General features: G+C 40.9%; 1 protein-coding gene across 17 annotated transcripts in view; it reads right to left on the reverse strand.

Annotated features, from left to right (window-relative positions):
- Positions 1 to 691: 691 nt before the first annotated feature.
- USP54 (ubiquitin specific peptidase 54) overlaps positions 692 to 20,685 on the reverse strand; it is a 119,747-nt gene continuing 99,753 nt past the window's right edge. For 8 of the 17 annotated variants that reach the window (XM_032311735.1, XM_032311738.1, XM_032311737.1 and 5 more), the window contains 7 exons: positions 20,449 to 20,583; positions 19,327 to 19,522; positions 15,937 to 17,333; positions 7,993 to 8,117; positions 7,533 to 7,673; positions 4,036 to 4,222; positions 692 to 2,016 (listed from right to left, as the gene is read on the reverse strand). In XM_032311735.1, coding sequence (XP_032167626.1) covers positions 1,457 to 2,016; positions 4,036 to 4,222; positions 7,533 to 7,673; positions 7,993 to 8,117; positions 15,937 to 17,333; positions 19,327 to 19,522; positions 20,449 to 20,583 — 2,741 coding nt within the window. In that variant the 3' untranslated portion in view covers positions 692 to 1,456. Of the gene's footprint in view, positions 2,017 to 4,035; positions 4,223 to 7,532; positions 7,674 to 7,992; positions 8,118 to 15,936; positions 17,334 to 19,326; positions 19,523 to 20,448; positions 20,584 to 20,685 lie in introns of those variants that run through there. The other 9 variants (XM_032311740.1, XM_032311746.1, XM_032311748.1 and 6 more) reach the window with 7 other exon arrangements.

Consider the following 20,685-nt stretch of genomic DNA (forward strand, 5'->3'; position numbering starts at 1 on the left):
GGAGTGAGGCAGAGGTGAAAATGGACCTTTCTGAGCAATAGTTATTCCACTTCACTGTCAACAACCACCTGTTTCAAAGATGTGAGAACCACCAGAGAAGTGCAGAAATTCTACAATGCAGGCAAGGGGAGGGGCAGCCATGGGAAGAGAACAAGGAAGGGATAGGAGGCATATCACAAACTTGTACATAGATCAGGAGTGAGTTTCTAAGAGGATCTGAATCCCAAGAAAATCACCCTAAGGAGGAAAGGAGGAAGTATGTAATATACTGAGGGCCTCTAAGCTGGAAAGGAGTAAGAAATATACTAGCAGCAGTAATAACAAGGAAAGTCACTCCACTTTAGGGGCCCATTGATTCCTACTGTCAGTATATTTCCTTCAATTATCCTTAAAACTATTTAGTTCCTCATCTTCATCAAAAGCCACACACACACACAATTTAGGGGCCCACTGACTCCTAACTTCAGTATATTTCCTTCAATTATCCTTAAAACTATTTAGCTCCTCACCTTCATCAAAAGCCACACTCACACTCACACTTACATATACATGTATGTTTGTGCCATGGCTCTCTCTTTGGGAGCCCCAGGCCACTGGGAATTTGTATTTTTTGCTTCTTCAGGCCTTCCCCCCACCCCCAATATAAAAGAGCAAGCATACAAAAGGCATTAAATAGACAAATGACAAGGAATTAAATACAACTATCTTAAAGATTTATTAATGAAAAATACTTTACAAAAACAGTATGTTTGGCCCTAAAATAGTTTAGCTGACTCTGAAGGTTTACAACAGTGACTGAGCAAGTGGCAGTAATGGCTCTGCTGCTGAGGACAGGAAGGTGTGTTAGTGTGCCTGACTCCATCTGTTCAGAAGGACAAGTGTTAACGTTGGCAGCTCTGAATTCTAGGCCTAAAGTTTGGGGGGACAGGGAAGGCTGACAGCCCATAATACCTGGCAGGTAGGCTTCCCTGAATGATATGGTCAGTACCGTGACCACACAGCTACATGCCCCTCCAAGGATGGGGTATGGGGAAGACAGAAGGTCAGGTAATACGGATAGGTGGGTAAAACAAAGAACAGAAGTTGGCAGTATAGTAGGGAAAAGAGGATGAAGGCTCAGGTGCATGTGGGGGCATAAAGGATCCAGGAATAAAATGGTGACCCTAAAACCCTAAGGAATGGCTAGTGTCCAGGGTAATATGGATTCATCTTTAAAGTGGCTCAAATAAAACCCTAAACAGCAGTTGCTTCCTTTTGCTAGGTGAATGGAAATTGGAATTTCAAATATTCCCCTCAAGAAGCCAGGTCTTGTTAGGGGTTCCAGTTATCCCTAGGAGAAACTGCCAACTCTGTGTTGAGATGAGACTAGCAGAACCTTGGAGGGATGCATGCTAACTCCTCCACAGTACAGTCTAATGGAGAAAGCTGTGGCTCCAGGAAAGGAAAGAGGTAACCCTTACCATCTATTGTGCTGCAGGGCCCTTGCCCTTATCTGCTCTCTTCCAGGAGCATCCGCTAGAACAAACAGAAACTCCTCTCCCCCTGTCCTCCTGGGCCCAGACTGCGGGGCATAACTGGTTTGCCTCCAGTCATCATCTGGGGGCATATCTACTCTTCGAGGACCAGGGACTCGAGAATCAGGAACAGGACCCAAATTCCAAGTTGACCTCAGGGGTACATGAAGACTGCTTGATGGTGGAGACACAGGGTAAACAATGGGAGGGTGAGAGGAAGAATGGAAAATATCCCCCCAGGACTGAGCATGAGGAACCTGAAGGCCCTGGCGTCTTTCTGGTAGTGTGGCAGTGTGTGTCAGCTGAGGCTTGCACCCTGGAGTATTCAGGAATCTGGCCCCAATATGCTGGTTGGTGTCTGACCATGGCCCCCAAGAGGCATCTGTTCTGGAACGATGGGGGAGACTCTGGTAGTTCAGAGTTCTTCCTGTGTACTTGACCCCCTGGCAAGTTTCACCCCTGTCACACACAGCCAGAAACTGCTGGACACTCCTCGAAGTTCCTGGGAAGAGAAAAAGAAACCAAAGATAAAGCATCTTCAGTAAACCATTTTCCTTCACAAAGGACTTTCCTGACTATTCCTCTCAACTCCCTATAGCCATAAGAGCATACACATATGGGAAAGAAGAAGTCTAGCTCTGCTTTTAATTTCATTTTTAAAAATTCTTAGGAGAGGCTGGGTGGCTCAGTTGGTTATGCTCAGGTCATGATCGCAGGGTCCTGGGATCAGCCCCACATCGGGGCTCCCTCCTCAGTGGGTAACCTGCTTCTCCATCTCCCTCTGCCTGCTGCTCTGCCTGCTTGTGCTTTCTTGCTTTCTCTCTCTCAAATAAATAAATAAAATCTTTTTTAAAAATTCTTAATATACATCAAAATCAAGTCTCTCACATCCAACCTGGGCAAATGTTGTCATAACTTCTATCTCACTCTACTATAATTCTTCCTCCACTCCCCGAAGAACGGCTCCCTAATACTACAAATATATAACTTACTATAACAACTCTACTCTTAGAGCCACCACTCCAAAACATCACTCTGCTTTTCTTAATATGTACTTTTACTCCAGTTAATCTGTTTCTGCTCACATTCTTGCTCAGTCCCTGAGATCTCTGTTTTTGTTCACACTACTCCTACCACATACACAGTATGGAATGCCTTTTCTATACATTAATTCCCCTTTACTTAAATGAAACAAAATACATAATCTTAAAAAGTCACTTCTATTTTTTTTTTTTTAAAGTAGGCTCCACACCCAGCATGGAAGGCAATGCAGGGGTTGAACTCATGACCCGGAGATCAAGACCTGAGCTGAAAACAAGAGTTGGAATGCCCAACTGCCTGAGCCACCCAGGCACCCAACAACAACAACAACAACAAAAATAGAGAGAGAGAGAGAAAGAAAGAAAAATCACTTATAAAAAATACTTTCGATTCTTTATTTTATAACCCATCAACATCCTTAGTATACTCCTGTATGTATGTATATCCTGATTATTACAGCTCTGAGCTCTTTAAGAACAGAGTGCTGCCTTCTTTCTCCCCTATGTTCACTATAGCATTTAGTCCAGAATAGGCTACACTAAATGTTGCCTAATGGGATAGATGCCTGTAACAACTGCCAAACACGGGGGACTATCTGGCTGCTCCACTGAGTAACAGGAAGTTCATCTATCCAGAACGCCTGCTTATCCAAACCTCCCTAAAATGTGGACACATACCTAGAATACAACTCTTACCTTTGGTTCTAGAACCACTACCACACCCTGCCCCAGGGCATTTACCTCTGTAAGCTAGGGTTTCTCAATCTCAACACTACTGATACTTTGAGCTGATACTACTTTTTTTGGGGGGGGGTGGTCATGGAGGTAAACTGGCCTGTGCACTGTAGGATATTTAGCAGCATCCCTGGCTTCCACTCATTGGATGCCAGTAGTACTTTCCCTTTCCCACTTAGAATCCCTGCTTTAAGTAGACTCAGCCTCTTCGTGAGAAAGAAACATAGCAAATCTTACTACAGAGGGTGAAAGAAAGCCAGAAGGATGCCATCCACCTTTCCCAAGATTGTCTGGGTCTGTATATACCACATAGGTATTCCATATACAAGGTGTTTCCAGGTCTCCCATTTACTCCTTGTCCTTCTAGACTATCCCTCAGCTGAGACTCAGGGGATAGTAGAGAAACTAGCTAATAGAGATGAAACTTTCTGTTTTGGGAAGATCCTAAAGACTCGATATTAACTCCTCTTGGTTGTTGAAAAGCTTGTCTTATCACGATAGACCCTGTTCATTCTCTTGGGTAGTTAGACTAAGGATCTACAGCAGCCAACCATATTAACTGAGTAATGATTCGATCACAATTCATCTTGACCAATGTTTGATCTTAAAGTGGTAATTCATATCCCTTTACTACCTACCTTGGGACTCCACCCTGCCCCCATATGTGTACTGATTTTATCTTTCTAGGTTGTCTCTAGAAAGGTACCACATTATGGCACATGATAATTAGATTTGGGGAGAGTTACCTGGGGGACTATGGGGATCCCCTGCCATGCTGGGCATCAAGACATCTGGGGACAGGAACTGTGGTTGGGGTGGGTACATTTGGGGACCAAGGAGAAACACAGGAGGGTCATGGATGACAGGGAGGGAAGAGGAGCTGGAACAACGGTGCCCGGTTTCCAAAGGCTTTTTCCTCGCGTTTGATGAATCCTTATAGTGAGACAAGACAAAAAACAAAAAAAACATAAAGATGAGGATTAACACACAGTCGGATATGGTTGGGTAAACACAGTGAGGCAAGCAGGGAGAGATGGAGGGAACTGGAGTACCAATATGCCTAGCTCTAGAGAGGGACCCAATTTACTCAGTCACTCTTTCCATCAGCCCCTCTAGGAATATCCCTAGACGGCTAGGAACTGGAGACATGGAACTGCAGATCCTCTTCCATTAACCTGTCTCTCTCATAGCCCTCATCTTCCCAACCCTACCATCTAGGTCTTTGGCAAACTCTTTAATGCTAACACTAGAATCAGGTTGAGATAGAAATTTAAAAAAAAAGAAATAAGAAAGAGAAAAGAAAAATCAGAAAGCCCAAGACTGAAAAAGAAAATTCTGTACACTTTAAATACTGGGAACTAAATATGTATTTCCCTAAATGTATAATCAGGAATTCTACTACTCCACCTTCTCTCCTGTCACTGCTACACTCCAGTCTTCTGCCACTCAAGTTTGTAATCACTGATGCTTGTGTCCTGTTCTGTACTCCACTCATCTCATTTTCGTGGCAAAGTCTCAGAAATATCCCCTTTAACACTTAAAACACTAATATGTCCAAAATCAAACCAACATCCTTCCAAGCTGCACCTCCTGGTACCACATTTTCCTAAGTCACCTAGATTCAAATGTTGACATTGCCCTTACTTTTGCACTTCTCATCCATGATTCCACTAGTTGCCTTTATCAAGAAATACCATTTCTACCTACAGTTTTTATATTTAAGCTCAAGCAGACCAGGGCAACAGCCTCTAATCTGATCTTCCTATCTCCAAGCCTGCTACTTCCTTATTGTGGCCTGCAAGTTGCTATGTGCTAGCAATGCTGATCTTTCTCACTTTATCTCTACCATTCCTTTCTCACTTTATCTCTACCATTTTTCACTACAACTTTCTTAATGTTCCTTCAAACACACCAAGATTATTCCAACTCAGGGCTTTTTCACTTAACTGTTTCTGTTACCTGGAATAGTCTTCATGGCTCACACCATCATATCACTGAAGTCTCTGATCAAACGTTATTTTCTTAGAGCTGACTTCCCTCAATAACCACTGAGAATAACCACTATTACCTCTTTAGTCCTTCTCCCCTTGCCTTGTTCTATTTTTCTCAATTACACATTGTTTGGTGTTTACTTGTTTATTGTCTTTCTCCCCTGGTAGAATATATTTCTTTTTACTCCAGTATTCCCAGCACCCTCAACAGGACCTGGAACATTACACGCACCTAACAAATAAAAAATCAAATAAAATAATCTACATACCAGTATATCTTATTTCCCAACTAGGTTGTAAGCCAAGCAAGGGCAGAATTATTTCATCAGGCCATGCTCATAGTACCTACCACAGCATGGTACATTATAGAGACATTTACCATACAGCCTAAGGACCAGGTGCCAAACCTCTCAGTATGTGACAGAGACAACCATTCCTTTCTCCTGCACAGAAGAAAGTGATGCCACACTTTCCTATTATCTCTCTGGTCCTCACTCTTTTAAGGGTTCTTCAGATGAACCACTTAAATATAATACTCATCAGGGATATGTCCTGGCTTCTCTCCTCTTTTCACAATATTCTTTTCCTCTTTTCAATGGCTATGATTCTTGAATCTTGATTTCAAGCTTTAAAAGTGTCACATCCAAAGGCCTACCAGATATCACAAGCATAATATATCCAAAATTATACATATCTCTTCCCTCAAATACATCATTATCAACCCATAATTCTTGGGTTGATTCTCCATGATTCTCCTCTCCATATATCCAATCAGGCACCGAATCCCAATGATTTTCACTTCCTCTTTGGCTTTCCAACATGTCCATTTCTCTCTATCCTCCCAAACTCCATATGGTGGTTCATGATAGGACTCTTGTTTATATTCTTACCAGTCTCATTTGTCAACACTGTCCTTCCCTCCCCAGAATTTAATTCTGCATACCAAATGAGTTGCTTTTGATTCAGTGAGTATCTGCTTCAAGTTCCTTTACCTGCTATGGTTGCTTTACTTCCTTCAGGAAGCTTCCTTGATCCCTCAAATCTGGTTTAGTTGTCCCTTCTATTATGCTTCCATAGCATTAAATCTTATCATATTGTAATTATTTATCTGTCTCCCCAGGTAGACTGTAAAGGTAATGACACCAGGGACTACATCTAGCTCACCCACCACTGTATCCCCAGCACTTGGCACAATACCTAGAACACATGCCCAAACAGCATTTGTTTTAAAGAATGAATCAGTGAATAAATTAATGATATATAGAAGATAGAAGTGAGGAGAGAGGAAGCCAACTCCCTAGAAAAATAACAATCTGCAATTAAATTCACTAACAGTACATAAGAACAAATGCTAGGCAGAAACAACCACCTATCCCAAAAAGAATGGCAAGGTGTTTAGAGTTGTTTAGGAAATTTTGAACAATAAATTGGAAAAACATGACTGTTACTTGGGAGGGAAACTGGATCTGAAGGCCTAGTAGGACAGAGACTTAGTTTTTACTATATATCCTTTATACCATTTAATTTTTTTATCATGTATTTAAAACTGGTTTTTCAATTTTTATTGAACTTACCTGGTGAATAAGCTTTAACGCACTGGAGCTTTGCATCCTGACCTCCATTGTAATCAAAACTCAACTTGCCTTGGGCAAGTGTTTAGAATTCTCAAAAGGATAATTTATAAACCCAGTTACTGAAAATATTTGAGTTATTGATTTCTGCTGACTTCGGTGTCCCTGTCCCTTTCACCTACAGATCACTGCATTGATTCTACATGAAAAGCCTCCAGGATGACTGTTTTATATCACTTTCCTTTTCTTGCTAATGCACCTGCTTCATTTTAGCATGAAAGCATACTAGACCCCTCTCAATCTTATACTGGAATGGGGAGGAAAAGGCAAAAACAATATCCCATCCCATGTCTTCCCTTCTTCCCTTGATTAGTGCAACGGGTTTTGACCCAATCAGCAGCTATTGCTTCTGAGACTCAAGGCTACTAGGCTACTAGGACTCTTTTCACCCTAGGGAACCCTATAATATACCTTCCATAACTGCTACGAAGGGACATTCCTCTGGGCTCCAACAAAATGTGTGTCAATAAAGTAATGACTGTGTCATCATTTTTGCTGAATGCACATGGCCTTCCCCCAAATTACAACTTTTAGTTTCCCCTGCCCCTCTACCTACACTGTATTTTTATCTTAGCAAAAGAAAAAGGGTGCTCTGAATAGACAGACCCTGATTCTACTTACAAAACTGTGGGAAGAGACTGGAGCCTCGTCCCTCTCTGAGACAACAGTGCCACTGAGACTGCGTGAGATGCGGTGAAAGTTCTCTGCACCGTATTGATCATCCTCCCCATATTCCCTCCTGGGGCCTCGGCAAGGTGCAGCCTTCAAACACACAGACACACACAAGCAGACACAAAACACCAGACCTATGGTTTTCCCACAGACCCCGTCCCCAGGGATATGGGAGAAAATAGGGTAAGACCTCACTACTAGCAACCTGAATTAGATATATTTGAAAGGTAGTGGCCATGTGGCAATCTCCTCTCATTTAAAAGAAGTCCAATCATAGACCTTGTTCTCTTCCAACAGCCCCACATTACCATGCTCCTGCCTTACCACCAACCCTACCACTCATATCTTTCCACACTTCCTTTCCCAACGCACCACCCCATGCCAGCACTGTAGGACCTGAGGCTGCTACCTGAGAAGCAGAAGCAGGCACTGTGCTGGTTTCATGGAGACTGTGCTCCATTTCTGCTGTTGGGGTCTTTGAGAGACCAAGGCCAGGGGCTGAGTGCAACCTCCTCCCCACACCATCTGCAGAGCCTGAGGAGGAAAACATAAATACAAGTTGAAGCCATCTTTTCTCCTGGAGCCTAACGTCAGCCTGACAGCAAAAAAGAAAAACAAAAACAAAAAAACAACCAAACAAACAAACAAAAAACTTTCAGGAGTTCTTTTCATGAAATAACAAATATGTATTCCTGAAATGAATAGAGATGTGCTCCTATAATGTAGAAACTATTTCAGAATATGGATAGCTTCCTATAGGCCAACAAGGGTCTCAGGACACAAGCCTTGAAGAACTTGTACAGAAGGGGCTCTGTAGAAAGACAGCTGAATGTCCCATCTTGCCTCATTTCAATTTTTTAAACACAATCAGCTTTGCTTCTGTCGGACTTGTGCCCAAGACTTATAATATATACAGAGGAAACTGTCTAACACAGTTGTTCTCTAGAGTGTCTGTGATGACAAAGGGAACGTTATCTTCAGTCTATTTAGAAATTGAGATGAATATAATAATCATTTATCAAACCTCCTCATTTTATATAACAGGAAAATGAGTTCTAGGGTTTGAAAGGTAGTAAGTAGTTTAATCAGAATTAAAATTCAAGTCTCTTGATTTCACTTCCTATTACTATGAACAAGAACTCTTCAATGACATTTTGAGTGTGTAACACCCTTATATTTCCCCATCAGATTCTCTCAATCATTAACTACTTAAATTCTAAACAATCACTAAGTGCTTATCTCTTCCTAAAAATTTTGCTAGAGTATTAAGAACTGCTCCAAACTGGATATGTGACTCCCAAGGGGCTCGCCCCAATACAACTAATTAAGCCTTCCATTCTGAAAACGCACATGCCCTTGACCTACATTTAATGTACGTCTATCACCAATTCACATCTTGATTTGATACGTTGATCCTAATACATGTATCTGGCTAAAGGAGGATATTCCTAATGCCAAGCTAAAATATTATTTTTAGTATTTTCTGGTATAGAAGTTCTAATACCACCTCAGATTCATCTAGGAGCTGTAAAAATACAGATTCCTCTATCTCTCCACAGCCCTGCTGAATCAGAATCTTTGTGGTGAGCCTGGGAATACTTATTTTTAAAAGGCTTCCTGGAGGGGCACCTGGCTGGCTAAGTTACTAGAGCATGACTCTTGATCTCTAGGTTAGGAGTTGGGCATAGAGATTATTTAAAAATAAAATCTTGGGACGCCTGGGTGGCTCAGTTGGTTAAGCAGCTGCCTTCGGCTCAGGTCATGATCCCAGCGTCCTGGGATCAAGTCCCACATCGGGCTCCTTATTCAGTAGGAAGCCTGCTTCTCCCTCTGCCTCTGCCTGCCATTCTGTCTGCCTGTGCTTGCTCTCTCCCCCTCTCTCCCTCTGATAAATAAATAAAATCTTTAAAAAATAAATAAATAAAAATAATAATAAAATCTTTAATAAATAAATAAAACAAAGGCTTCCCCACAAAGTATAGGAGAATATCCCACACATTGTTGAAGGAAATTTGAAATGTTATAGTCCTCCTAAAAAAACCTGTTTGAAAATATCCATTAAAATTGAAAATATGATTTACCCTTTTATCCAACAATTCTACTCCTAGGAATAAGAAACAAAAATACCAGTTTACTGAGGCATTATTTGTAGCAGCCAAAAAACTAGAAATGAAGTAATGCCCACTGATAGCAGAATGACTAAATACACTAAGATATCTCCAATATCAAATATGCCCAGCCACTCACTAAAAAGAATGAACTGAGTTAAACTAGATGACCTGGAGGAATTTTCATGAAGGATTGTTAACTTAAAAGGAAAAAAAGAATCTGTAATACTATCCCAAGGCAAAAAACTCTACTGTATATGTAGGTCTACATAGGATTATATGAACAGAAAAATACAGAAATATGCACATTACATTATTCCCTAGTAGGTGGAGGCTAAAAGGTAGGAATTTATGTAACAGGAGGAGAAATAAGAAAATATCTACAATAAAAACAGCATGTGTGCTGTCATCCCATTTATATAAAATTATTTCTCTGTTTTTTAAAAAGCCACTTCCTTGGGTGACTATTATGGGCAGCCAGATTTAAGAATTACAGCTGTAATCGTTAGAATGTGATGTTCTTCTAATAAAGTCTGATTACTAGACAAGGAGGTGGCTGCTGGAACCTCCGGAAGGGAATAGGCTGATTCTTTTAAAGATACTTCAGCAGAGGTGAAGATGGCCACCTTTAAGGAGTACTGTTGAGGGGATATATGGATTTGATAGAAGACAGAGTTAGGATGATGTCTACTCATGGATCAACAGTTACAAGAAGAAAAACTACTAGACATCATACACTTCCTGATATAAGAAGAAATACAAAGTAGGGCACCTGGGTGGCTAAGTAGTTAAGCATCTGACTCTTGATTTCAGCTGGGGTCAGGCTTTCAGGGTCCTGAGATTAAAGCCCCCCCGTGTTGGGCTCCCTGCTCAGCGGGGAGTGTGTTTGAGATTCTGTCTCACTCACCCTCTGCCCCTGCCCCTGCTCATGCATTCACACACACTCTCTCAAATAAATAAATCTTTTTTAAAAAAAGAAATAATACAAAGTACCACCTCTAAGATATTCTTATTAACAAAAAAGAAAAAAAGGAAAGAAAAAAAAGAAAAGAAAACACAACTGAGGGTTGTCTGACTAGAGGAGCGCATAACTCTTGATCTTGGGGTAGTGAGTTAAGCCCCACATTGGGTGCAGAGATTACTTAATAAAATAAAACTTAAGAAAAAAATTGAACCTGACTTTAATCAAGCCTCTACCCCTAAACAACCAGATTACAAAAAATTGGGTAGAAGAACATGGTTTTTTTTTTTTTTTTAAGATTTTATTTATTTGACAGAGAGAAACCACAAGTAGTCAGAGAGGCAGGCAGAGAGAGAGAGAGAGGGAAGCAGGCTCCCCGCTGAGCAGAGAGCCCGACACGGGACTCGATCCCAGGACCCTGAGATCATGACCTGAGCCGAAGGCAGCGGCTTAACCCACTGAGCCACCCAGGCGCCCTGAAGAACATGTTTTTAAAAAGAACATGTTTTTAAAACTACTAGAATATAATTAGTAAAATCTAGAATGTGGACTGGACAAATGGCCAAATTTCCCCTTTGACAAGAGGAAAAAAAGACCGGAATTTTATAGGCTAATAAAGCCTTGAAACAAATCAACAAAATGCAATGTGTAGATCTTGTTTGAATACTAATTTGAAATAAACTAGCTATGAAAAGGCATTTATGGGACAATTGAAAAAATGTGAATACTGGCTAGGTACTGTATTATATTAAAATTTTTGTTAATTTTTTAGGTATAATATTATAGTTTTGCCTTATAAAAAAAGTCTTTATTTCTTAGAGATGCATTCCAAATTGTTTATGCATGGAATAATAAAATGTCTGGGATTTGCTTTAAAATAATTCAGTAGAGGGGTACCTGGCTGACTCTACACAACTCTACTTTGCACTATTCTTGATCTCAGGATCATGAGCTTGAGCCCCATACTGGATATAGAGATAACTTAAGGAAATAAATAAATAAATAAATAAGACATTTTGAATTAAATAATTAAATAAATAAATAGTGAAATAATCCAGTAGGGAGGGGAAATGTAGGAGGAGAGGGAGGCACTATAGCTATATCAGAATTGGCCATATGTTGATAAATGGTTAAGATAATCACTGCGGAAGCTACTGATAAGTACTGGCTTATTGGAGGACTATTGTAACATTAACTCATTACTCTTGAGTGTATTTGAAATTTTCTATAACAAAAAGTTATTTTTAAGATGATGTCTGCCTAACTTCAAAATTCTATGAAATTTAGAAATATATGTCAAGGGCAATGTTTATATAATTCTTTAGAAACTATAATGTCAAAATTAGGGGCACCTTGGTGGCTCAATCATTAAGCATCTGCCTTCAGCTCAGCTCATGGTCCTGGGGTCCTGGGATCAAGCCCCACTTCGGACTCCCTGCTTGGCGGGAAGCCCACTTCTCTCTCTCCCACTCCCCCTGCTTGTGTTCCTGCTCTCACTCACTCTCTTTTCAAATAAATGAATAAAATCTTAAAAAAAAAAAGAAACTATAATATGAAAATTAATCTGCTCACAAAACACCATATACTGTACAATTCCATTATATCATATGTCCAAAACAGGCAAATCTATAGACAGAAAATGGATTACAGATTGCCTAGGGCCGGAGGAGAGAGGGGTAAGGGGAAATGGGGAATGACTACTAATGGGTACTGGGTTTCTTTTCGGGGTGGTGAAAACACTTTAAACATTTTATTTATTTATTTTAGAGAGAGAGAGCATATGCTGGGCAGGAGGGAGAGTATAGAGTGGGAGAGAATCTCAAGCAAACGCCACATTGAGCACAGATGTGGGGCTTGATCTCATAGCCCTGAGATCATGACCTGAGCTAAAATCAAGAGTCCAATGCTTAACCCACTGAGACACCCAGGTGCCCTATGGGGTGATGAAAACACTTTAAAACTGATTGTGGTGATGGATGGATAATTCTGTGAATACTCTTAAAAAACAGAACTATACATATTAAGTAGGTGAATTGTATGGTATGTAAATTATATATCAGTAAAGCTTTTTTTTTAAGTAATAAGAGAAAAACAAATACTACATGATCTTACTTATATGTGGAATCTAAAAAGAGACGAATTACTGAAACACAGAATGGTAGTTGATAGCATCTGGTCGATAGGGAAATGGGGAGGTGATGGTCAAAGGATATAATCTTCCAGTTATAAGATGAATAAATCCTGGGAATCTAATGTACAGGACTGTGACTGTAATTAACAATGTTGTATTATTTAAAGTTGCTAAGAGAGTAGTTCTTAAATGTCCTTACCAAAAAAAACCTATAATTTATCTGTGGTGATGGTTGTGTCAGCTAACATTATTGTGATAATCATTTCACAATATATATGTGTCAAACCTTCACACTGTACACCTTAACCTTATACAATGTTATTTGTCAATTATATCAATAAAGCTGGGGTGAGAAAGTACCTTTGTACTTAAAAAATTCTTTACGAGGGGCACCTGGGTGGCTCAGTGGGTTAAAGCCTCTGCCTTCGGCTCAGGTCATATGATCCCAGGGTCCTGGGATTGAGCCCCGCATCAGGCTCTCTGCTAGGCAGGGAGCCTACTTCCCTTCCTCTCTCTCTGCCTCTCTCTCTGCCTACTTGTGATCTCTCTCTCTCTGTCAAATAAATAAATCTTAAAAAAAAATGCTTTACAATAAGATAAAGAGGGACTCCCCTAGAGATATATTCTATCATACAAAGATCCTAGTTGACATTTCCCTTCATTACCTACTTCCTGATTTATTCCTCCTGATCACTTCTTTATGTTAAAATAAAGGCTAGTTTGGTTTGACAAGGATTTTGAGGACTGACTCATCAGATGGATTTTTTAAAATTAATTTTTGTTCCCTCTTAAGCAAAACAGTAATGTTTAGTAGGTACTCTTTCAAATTGTTTTCGGAATCATAATTTTCCTGAAGGCTAATTTACCAGTACATATCAAGAGATTTATAAATGTATATAACCTTCAACTAGTTATTATCCTTCTGGAAATTTATTCTGAGGAGCTAATCAGAATTGTGGCCAAACACTTACATATAAATATAGTCATCATCTATTTATTTATCTAAAAATTTGAAGTATATGAAGTATAGTAAAATGATTTGACTGTATTACAGTATATTCATATGCAGCATATTGCCAGTCCTTAAAAGTAGTTTTTTTCAAAGGGAAAATGCTTATGAATATAATCTAAAAATATCATGAGAATAAACCACATACATATATTGTAATGATTTTGTAAGAAGAATAAATAAATATATCGTATATATTGTTGGAGGCCACGGCATGGTTGGAGTCGAGGACCAAACCAGGCCCTGACTTGTGTCTCCTTCAAAGACCGGAAACCTTGACAAGGTTAAGGACGGGAAAGTTGAGTGTGCACTGAGAAAGGGTCTGTGCAATGTGTCGCGCGCTCGCCTACGTGACTTCCCACAAACTCTCCCTACAGGAGGGAACAATGTGGCCAGAGTCCTGAGTTCTTAGTTAGTCCTTTGGTTCTGTACCTCCCATAACCACTCCCTGGTTGATTGTCTTGCTAATGCCTTTAGCAGAAACTACCTGGCCTCACGAGGTTTGCTTGTAGTTAATGTGAACTTGTTATAGGAACTTGCGGTCATCTGAAGAGGTACTGATGTATTACTCCTCCTATTCTGGTCTGCCTTATAAATGCTTGTAAGATGTGGAATAAAATTGGCACTGTTGGACATCAACTTCAGTGTCCCTCCTGCCCCCATCTCTTTGTCTCTTAACTTTTTTTCCATCATCCTTTTAGCCCTCACGGTTACCCTGGTCGATTCACCCTGGTCGATTTGTTGAGCTGGCCGAGATGTGACAACATATGCATAAAAAAAAGCCAGAAGTAAGCTAATGGAATTACGAGTGGGATTATGGATGATTTTTGTTACTTTATGTATTTTCAAAAGCATCTACAATGAAAAATTTCCTATTTTAGGTAATGTAAGCTTTTTGTTTGTTTGGGTTTTTTTGGTAATATAATTGCTTGACATTCAGTTTAATTTTAATTGCAATATATTCTTTTATATGTGTTTATTATGATGCATAAAATACTTGACATTTGTATATTCTTTCTCCCTCAGACAGAAAGCTAATTGAGGTAGTATTAACTTTTCCTCATTCTTTGGAATTTTTCCCATACTACTCTGTCCCGTGTACCTAGGGAGCACTTAATAAACAGTACTGCAAAGTCTACACTATGATCCATATCCTAAAAAACATACCTTAATATCAAATCTTATATTTATGTGATATCCCCCCACTAATAGCTTCTAGGAACAGCTCCTAGGTACTCAATAAATACTCGTATGGCTGTATTTAAACATCAGTTGGCAGTATGCAAGGAACCTGTGCTGTTATGGAAACTGTCATACCAAGCTAAAGATAAAATTCTATGAGTTCAATTTCATAGAATCACATATATCATTTTAAGAGTAGGAAGATATCTTTAAAAAAAAAATCACTGAACCCATTCTCTAATTTTACAGGTAAAAAGTTGGCCATGGGATAGTAAGTGAATTGTCCAAATTTATGCTGACAGTTAATGATGGAACCAGGAAAATAGTTCAGGCTTTGGTGTTCTCAAGTACCTCAAAGTTATATATATTCTTCATGTCTTCAGTTTCCAGAACTACGTCTGTGAAGTCCATTTAAGGTGTAGACTTCATTCTTTACACAATATAATCTAAGGGGTAGTCAGTGAACAGGCATACAATCTTGAAAATTCTATACCTGGTAGTTCCTGAAGAGATCAAGGAAGAACCTAATATTTCTGGCTCAGTCTGATCTGGCAATGCCACATTGGGAGATATGGCTCAATGTGGGCATCCCTTTTACAAGTTGGATCTGGAAACTGGATCTTGGATTCAAGCTCCTAAGCCATAGAAGGATAACCTTTTTTTTTTTCTCAGTCTCCCCTATTTCATTCTGAGTCCCTCTCAAAGACCTATGAACCACTCCTTAGCACTGCATACTGCTGAAGCCCTGGGCATATATTCATTGACAATGAATGATTCTACTCTAGCTAGAAAAAAGTCTAGCTCTTGTCCTAAAGTCTTTATGAATAAAATCAGAAGATCTGCTACTACCTCCTAAGCTGGGGATGTTATTTGGACAGACTACCATCCCTCTTCTGATCTTGTCCTCTCACTTTCAGCTTTTATATGTCCCCCACTCCCCCTGCCCATGGTTGCATCCCTACCTGTTTGGTTAAAGGAGTGCCAGGCCACATCTTGCTGCCCCCATCCAGAACAGCCAGCTTGAGAAGCCTGAAGACTAGCTTGGTAGAGAGACTCCAATTCTGAGGTTTCCTGCTCTGTGTCTTGGTTCCAATGTGGATGCAAAAGGATGTGGGTTTTTTCCGGATAGGCTACACAGGTATGGGAATCATGGGGGGAAGACTTCATTCCTGGCCCAGGGACCCCATGTTTAAGTTGTGAATCACAGAGCCTCGTGACATTCACCCAAGAGTCTAAAGGCAAGGAATTCCCCAAGTCGACACTGCTGCCTAGTTCCTTAGGCCTAGCATCTCTCACTTGAGATGGCTTTCCTTGGTTCATGCTTGGTTCTGCCAACCTGGGCTGTCTTCCCCTAGAAGTTTCACTATTAGGCTGCCCAGAGTTCATGGCAACAGAAGGATAATTAGCCGGCTCTTCCCAGGAAGGTAGTCTGTCCTTACCACCCAAGGAGGACTGTTGTTTTGCCCAAGGCCAGTGGCCTTTCCCTTGACCCTGGAGGAAGGGAGGCTTACAGTCAGAAGGGGAAGAGTTCTTCCTTAGACTATTTGTCAAACTTCTATCCTGGGAACCTATGCCATCCCTTGTGGAGGCACCTTGCATCCTCTGGAACTGCTCTGCTAGTGAGCGGACAAGCCCCTTTGTGCTGGGAAACTCTGGCTTATAGGGATCCTCACTGCCTCCATCCACTTTTGAAGTCAACAGAGTTTTGAGGCTTTGGGCTTGGAGGCATTGGTTAGTTTTCTGCACAGTATCAGGAGAGTGAAGCATAGGTGAGGAAGCAGCAGGCATTACGGGGTGGCAGGCCCTGTACAGGGGAAGGCTGGGCTGAGCTGATAAACTGGAAGGACTACAGCCTAGGCTGTATGCATCTCCTCTCTCAGAGGTATCTGTTCCAGCTGAGCGTGACCAAGGCATCACCTGGGATGAGACAGGAGGATCCTTCTTTTCTTGGAATAGCTGTTCTTGAGCAATGCCTCTTCCTTCTTGTGGAGGGAACCTGGTACAGCTGCTGTTGTCAATCCTGTAGCCTTGCAGCTTACCCTCTGGTATATCCAATGGTTCCCAACCATAATGAGCATTCTTCTCAGTCCTCCCTGGTGTTTTAGGTAAGGCCTGCCTGTGGAGTGCAGAGGGGTCAATGCTGTCCTCCTCAACTGAAGTCAGAAGGTTTGAGGCAGACCTACTAGGGGAATTGTGCTGTGAGGCAGACAAGGCAGATGACTCTGGGAATAGTGATGAGTGCGACTCATGGCAGGAAGCAGGTGAGTGGATGAAAGAACTGGCCCCAAACTCTGTATTCGTGCAGGGTTCCAGTTGAGCCTCCTGGCTTAACAATACTTGGAGCGGGATAGGCTGTTCACTGAAATAAATGGAAAGAAACAGTCATAAGCTGCCTTAAATGACAAGATCACTTACAAAAAGACCTGTTCATTTTGTTCCCATTTCTAGCCATCCACAAAGGGGATGGTAAAAATAAACAAAAAAGACAAGCACAAGTAGAGTCAACAGTTCAGAGGTTCACAAGAGAAGGCAGGCACATGGTCAGCTCACACCCAAGCACTAGGTAATATTAGTCCTTTTTATTAACTGCCCTCACCAAAGTTCCACACAGTAATATTAAGTGAAGTCCTTGTCGATAGTCTTCACTGCCTTTAAAGTCCCATTCCAATCATATTCTTCTTGCAAATTAAAAAATAAAAATTGCTAATCCCACATGCAGATGACATGGAGGTGAGCAAAGCCTAGAAATCACTCATACCTGGGGTCCTGAGAGGAACACCAGCCAAAAGAACCAAAAGGCACATTTACAGAGTACAGTGTAATTCAGGTTCATGGGATTACACAGAATTCAGCCACTTCAAGTGTGTTTTCATAATATGGATTTGGTTTTATTATTCACTGAGATATTTTCCCAAAGTAATGCATTATGACTCTCTTGAGATTGGGAGTAAGACTAAGAAATTAACTGCATTTACTAGGTTTCTTACTAATTGTTTTGTATTTCTGACCTAAAAAACTCTGTTAGAGGCACTTAAATAAAAGCCTCAATTACTCACATATATTAAGTGGCGTTAAGTTTTCTAGAAAGAGTTTAGCTGCCTAAATTGCTTATATTCAAACAAATCTCTCATCAGGTTCTCAGATCAGTATTCAACTATTAGAGTAAACTGTAGGAGAAAAGAAGAAAAAGGAAGATCCTAGCTATTAGCATTAAATTTGAATGATAATATACTATCAACTTTTGTAGTCATAGCCACCCAGTTACCCTTACAATATTATGAAGAATGTATCATTATACTTATGGAGGAGACCCAATGGAGTGAAACAGACCTGGATCTGAAGTCCACACCTCTACCACTTACTAGCTGAGGAATCTTGGGTGCCTTATGTATATTATACTCCCTGAGCTTGAGTTTCCTCTTTCAGAAAATATCGCTAAGTAACCCTCCTGATCTCCTAAGGTTATTGTGAGAACTGAAGTACTTAGCTTAGTGCCTGGACAATAAATCGGGGTGCCTCGGTGGCTCATTCAGTTGAGCATCTGACTCTTGATTTCAGCTTGGGTCATGATCTTGGGGTGGTGGGACTGAGCCCTACATTGGGCCCTGCATTCCATGTGGAGTGTACTTGGGATTCTCTCTTTCCCTCTCCCTCTGCACTCCCCCAGCTCTCTCTTGCTCGCCTGCTCTCTCTAAAAATAAATAAAATCTTTTAAAAAAATGTTCAATAAATGTTAGCTGTTTTTATAATATTTATATTCTGAGAACTATGTAGGCTTATGAATAGCCAAAATTAGTTTTGACTTAAATCTATGTATTTTGAATAGAACCAAATTCAAGAGCCAAAGTGTGAAAACTACATGAGTGGCCCCAGGAAGTTTTTTCCTATTCCTGCCCATAGCAAAGCAAAACAAAAGGAATCTTTGTGTCTCTTCTCTGTCAGAGCAAAGACTGCTTCCACTCTGCTTCCACCAGAGACAGGAAGCTCTGAAATCCCCCCAAAAATCACATGGTTTCTATTACAATAGAGCTCAGATTGCCATGTCTGAAAACATAATATGTACAGATTTAATAATCATATTATTACACAAGTCCCAGGACAAACTCACCCACAGGAAATATGGACAGTCTATTGATTATGCCATACTTTCTGTATCTTTCTATGAACTATTAAGAAAAGGACCAGCAGTGGGATGAGCTTTCCACGGTATGTCTGACCTGAGAAGTAAATCTTTCCAGAGGACTCTTCTCTGTCCTCTGTAGACACCAAGCCAAGGAGAGCTCTGACTCTGGAGCACCCGTGGTCATTTCCTCCCCTGGTGTCCATAAACTACAGTGGATCGCAGGCACTACCTTGTTGGCTGAGGGAGGGCCGCCCCCTGAGAGGGGAGGCAGGCTGAGGGCTGCGACGACTGCGCCGAAGATTGCTGCTGCTGCATGCGTTCCTGCAGGCTCCGTGCTTTTCGAATACTGATTTGCAACTTCTTATCGACTAGGGCTCTGCTGTGCGTGCTAGAGCTGGCACCATGCAGGGCAAGTCTTAGTTTAGCTAAAATGCAAAAGAAAATATAGCAGAAACAGAACACAAAACACAAACAAAAATAAAAATAAAATTGAACCAAAAATGAGCAAAGATATGCAGTAAAACTCAAAATATGCAGCAGGAATGCAAGGCGTGGACCATGCACATACTGTCCAGGGTACAGAGCTTCTCTGGCTCTAAGGAACATTCATGGAAGCCATGGAGGCCAAACAGGTTAATTCGAATTTAAAAAAACAAACAAACAAACAAAAAGCTAAACTAAAATGAGTCAGGAAGAGAAACTGGTGCTTCCATCTTAGAGACTGTCACTCTCGTCCTTGGCAACTGACCTGTCCGACTCTGGTCTCCACACTTTGCTCCCAACTTCCCCTTCCCGACAGCCAACAGCAGAAATAAGATCCAAATCTGCATCTGTCTTTACAGAACACAGCTTCTTGTGGGTCACATTTAAGAACCAGATACAAATTCTAAGCCTTAGTCCTTCACTGTAACTTTATGGTGCAGCATACCAGGAAAGCAGGGCAGAAACACAAATCAAATATGCGGTGCAAAGTCACAGGCCTGGGAAGTCGAGGTCAATATACTCATTTCCTCTTGCCATAAGCTCCACCTACCTAGTCAGTGACTAGAGAAAGAGCAGACTAACCTCAAATCTGAGGTCTAACTTTATCTTGGGATAAGAAGGTAGGCATGACTGGATAGTTCATCTGTGGACTCCGGCTTAAGTTATTCCAGTAAATATCCATAGGCCACAGTGACAGCATGTGGCACACTTATCCAAAGGGCAAAGATAGCCTAAAGGAACTCAGTTTGGGACAGTGACAGTGAAGAGACATAAAAGCTGTTTTCATCCCATCTGAGTGATGACTCTAATGATACCTATCGCAAAGTTAGTTAAAATTGCCATAGCTATAGCAGTTAGAGTTACTTACAGATAGCTTCGTTACAGAAAGCCAAAGCTGCAGCACAGTCTCCCTTCTGTTCCAGATGCAGCGACTCTTCAAACACTGAATCTGCCTCTTGCAAGGACCTCTCAAAGCCGTCACTCCTCCCTGAAAGGGCCAGCACTTTTCATTTTTATTATAGTTTGTTCCAACTTTTTCTATGTAGTGACGTTTCCCTTCAGTGCACAGAGCTCCTTGCTGAGCCTTTGATCTACCTTTATTCTA

This window comes from Mustela erminea, chromosome 14 (genome assembly GCF_009829155.1).
Source record: "Mustela erminea isolate mMusErm1 chromosome 14, mMusErm1.Pri, whole genome shotgun sequence".
Classification (NCBI taxonomy): Eukaryota; Metazoa; Chordata; class Mammalia; order Carnivora; family Mustelidae; genus Mustela; species Mustela erminea.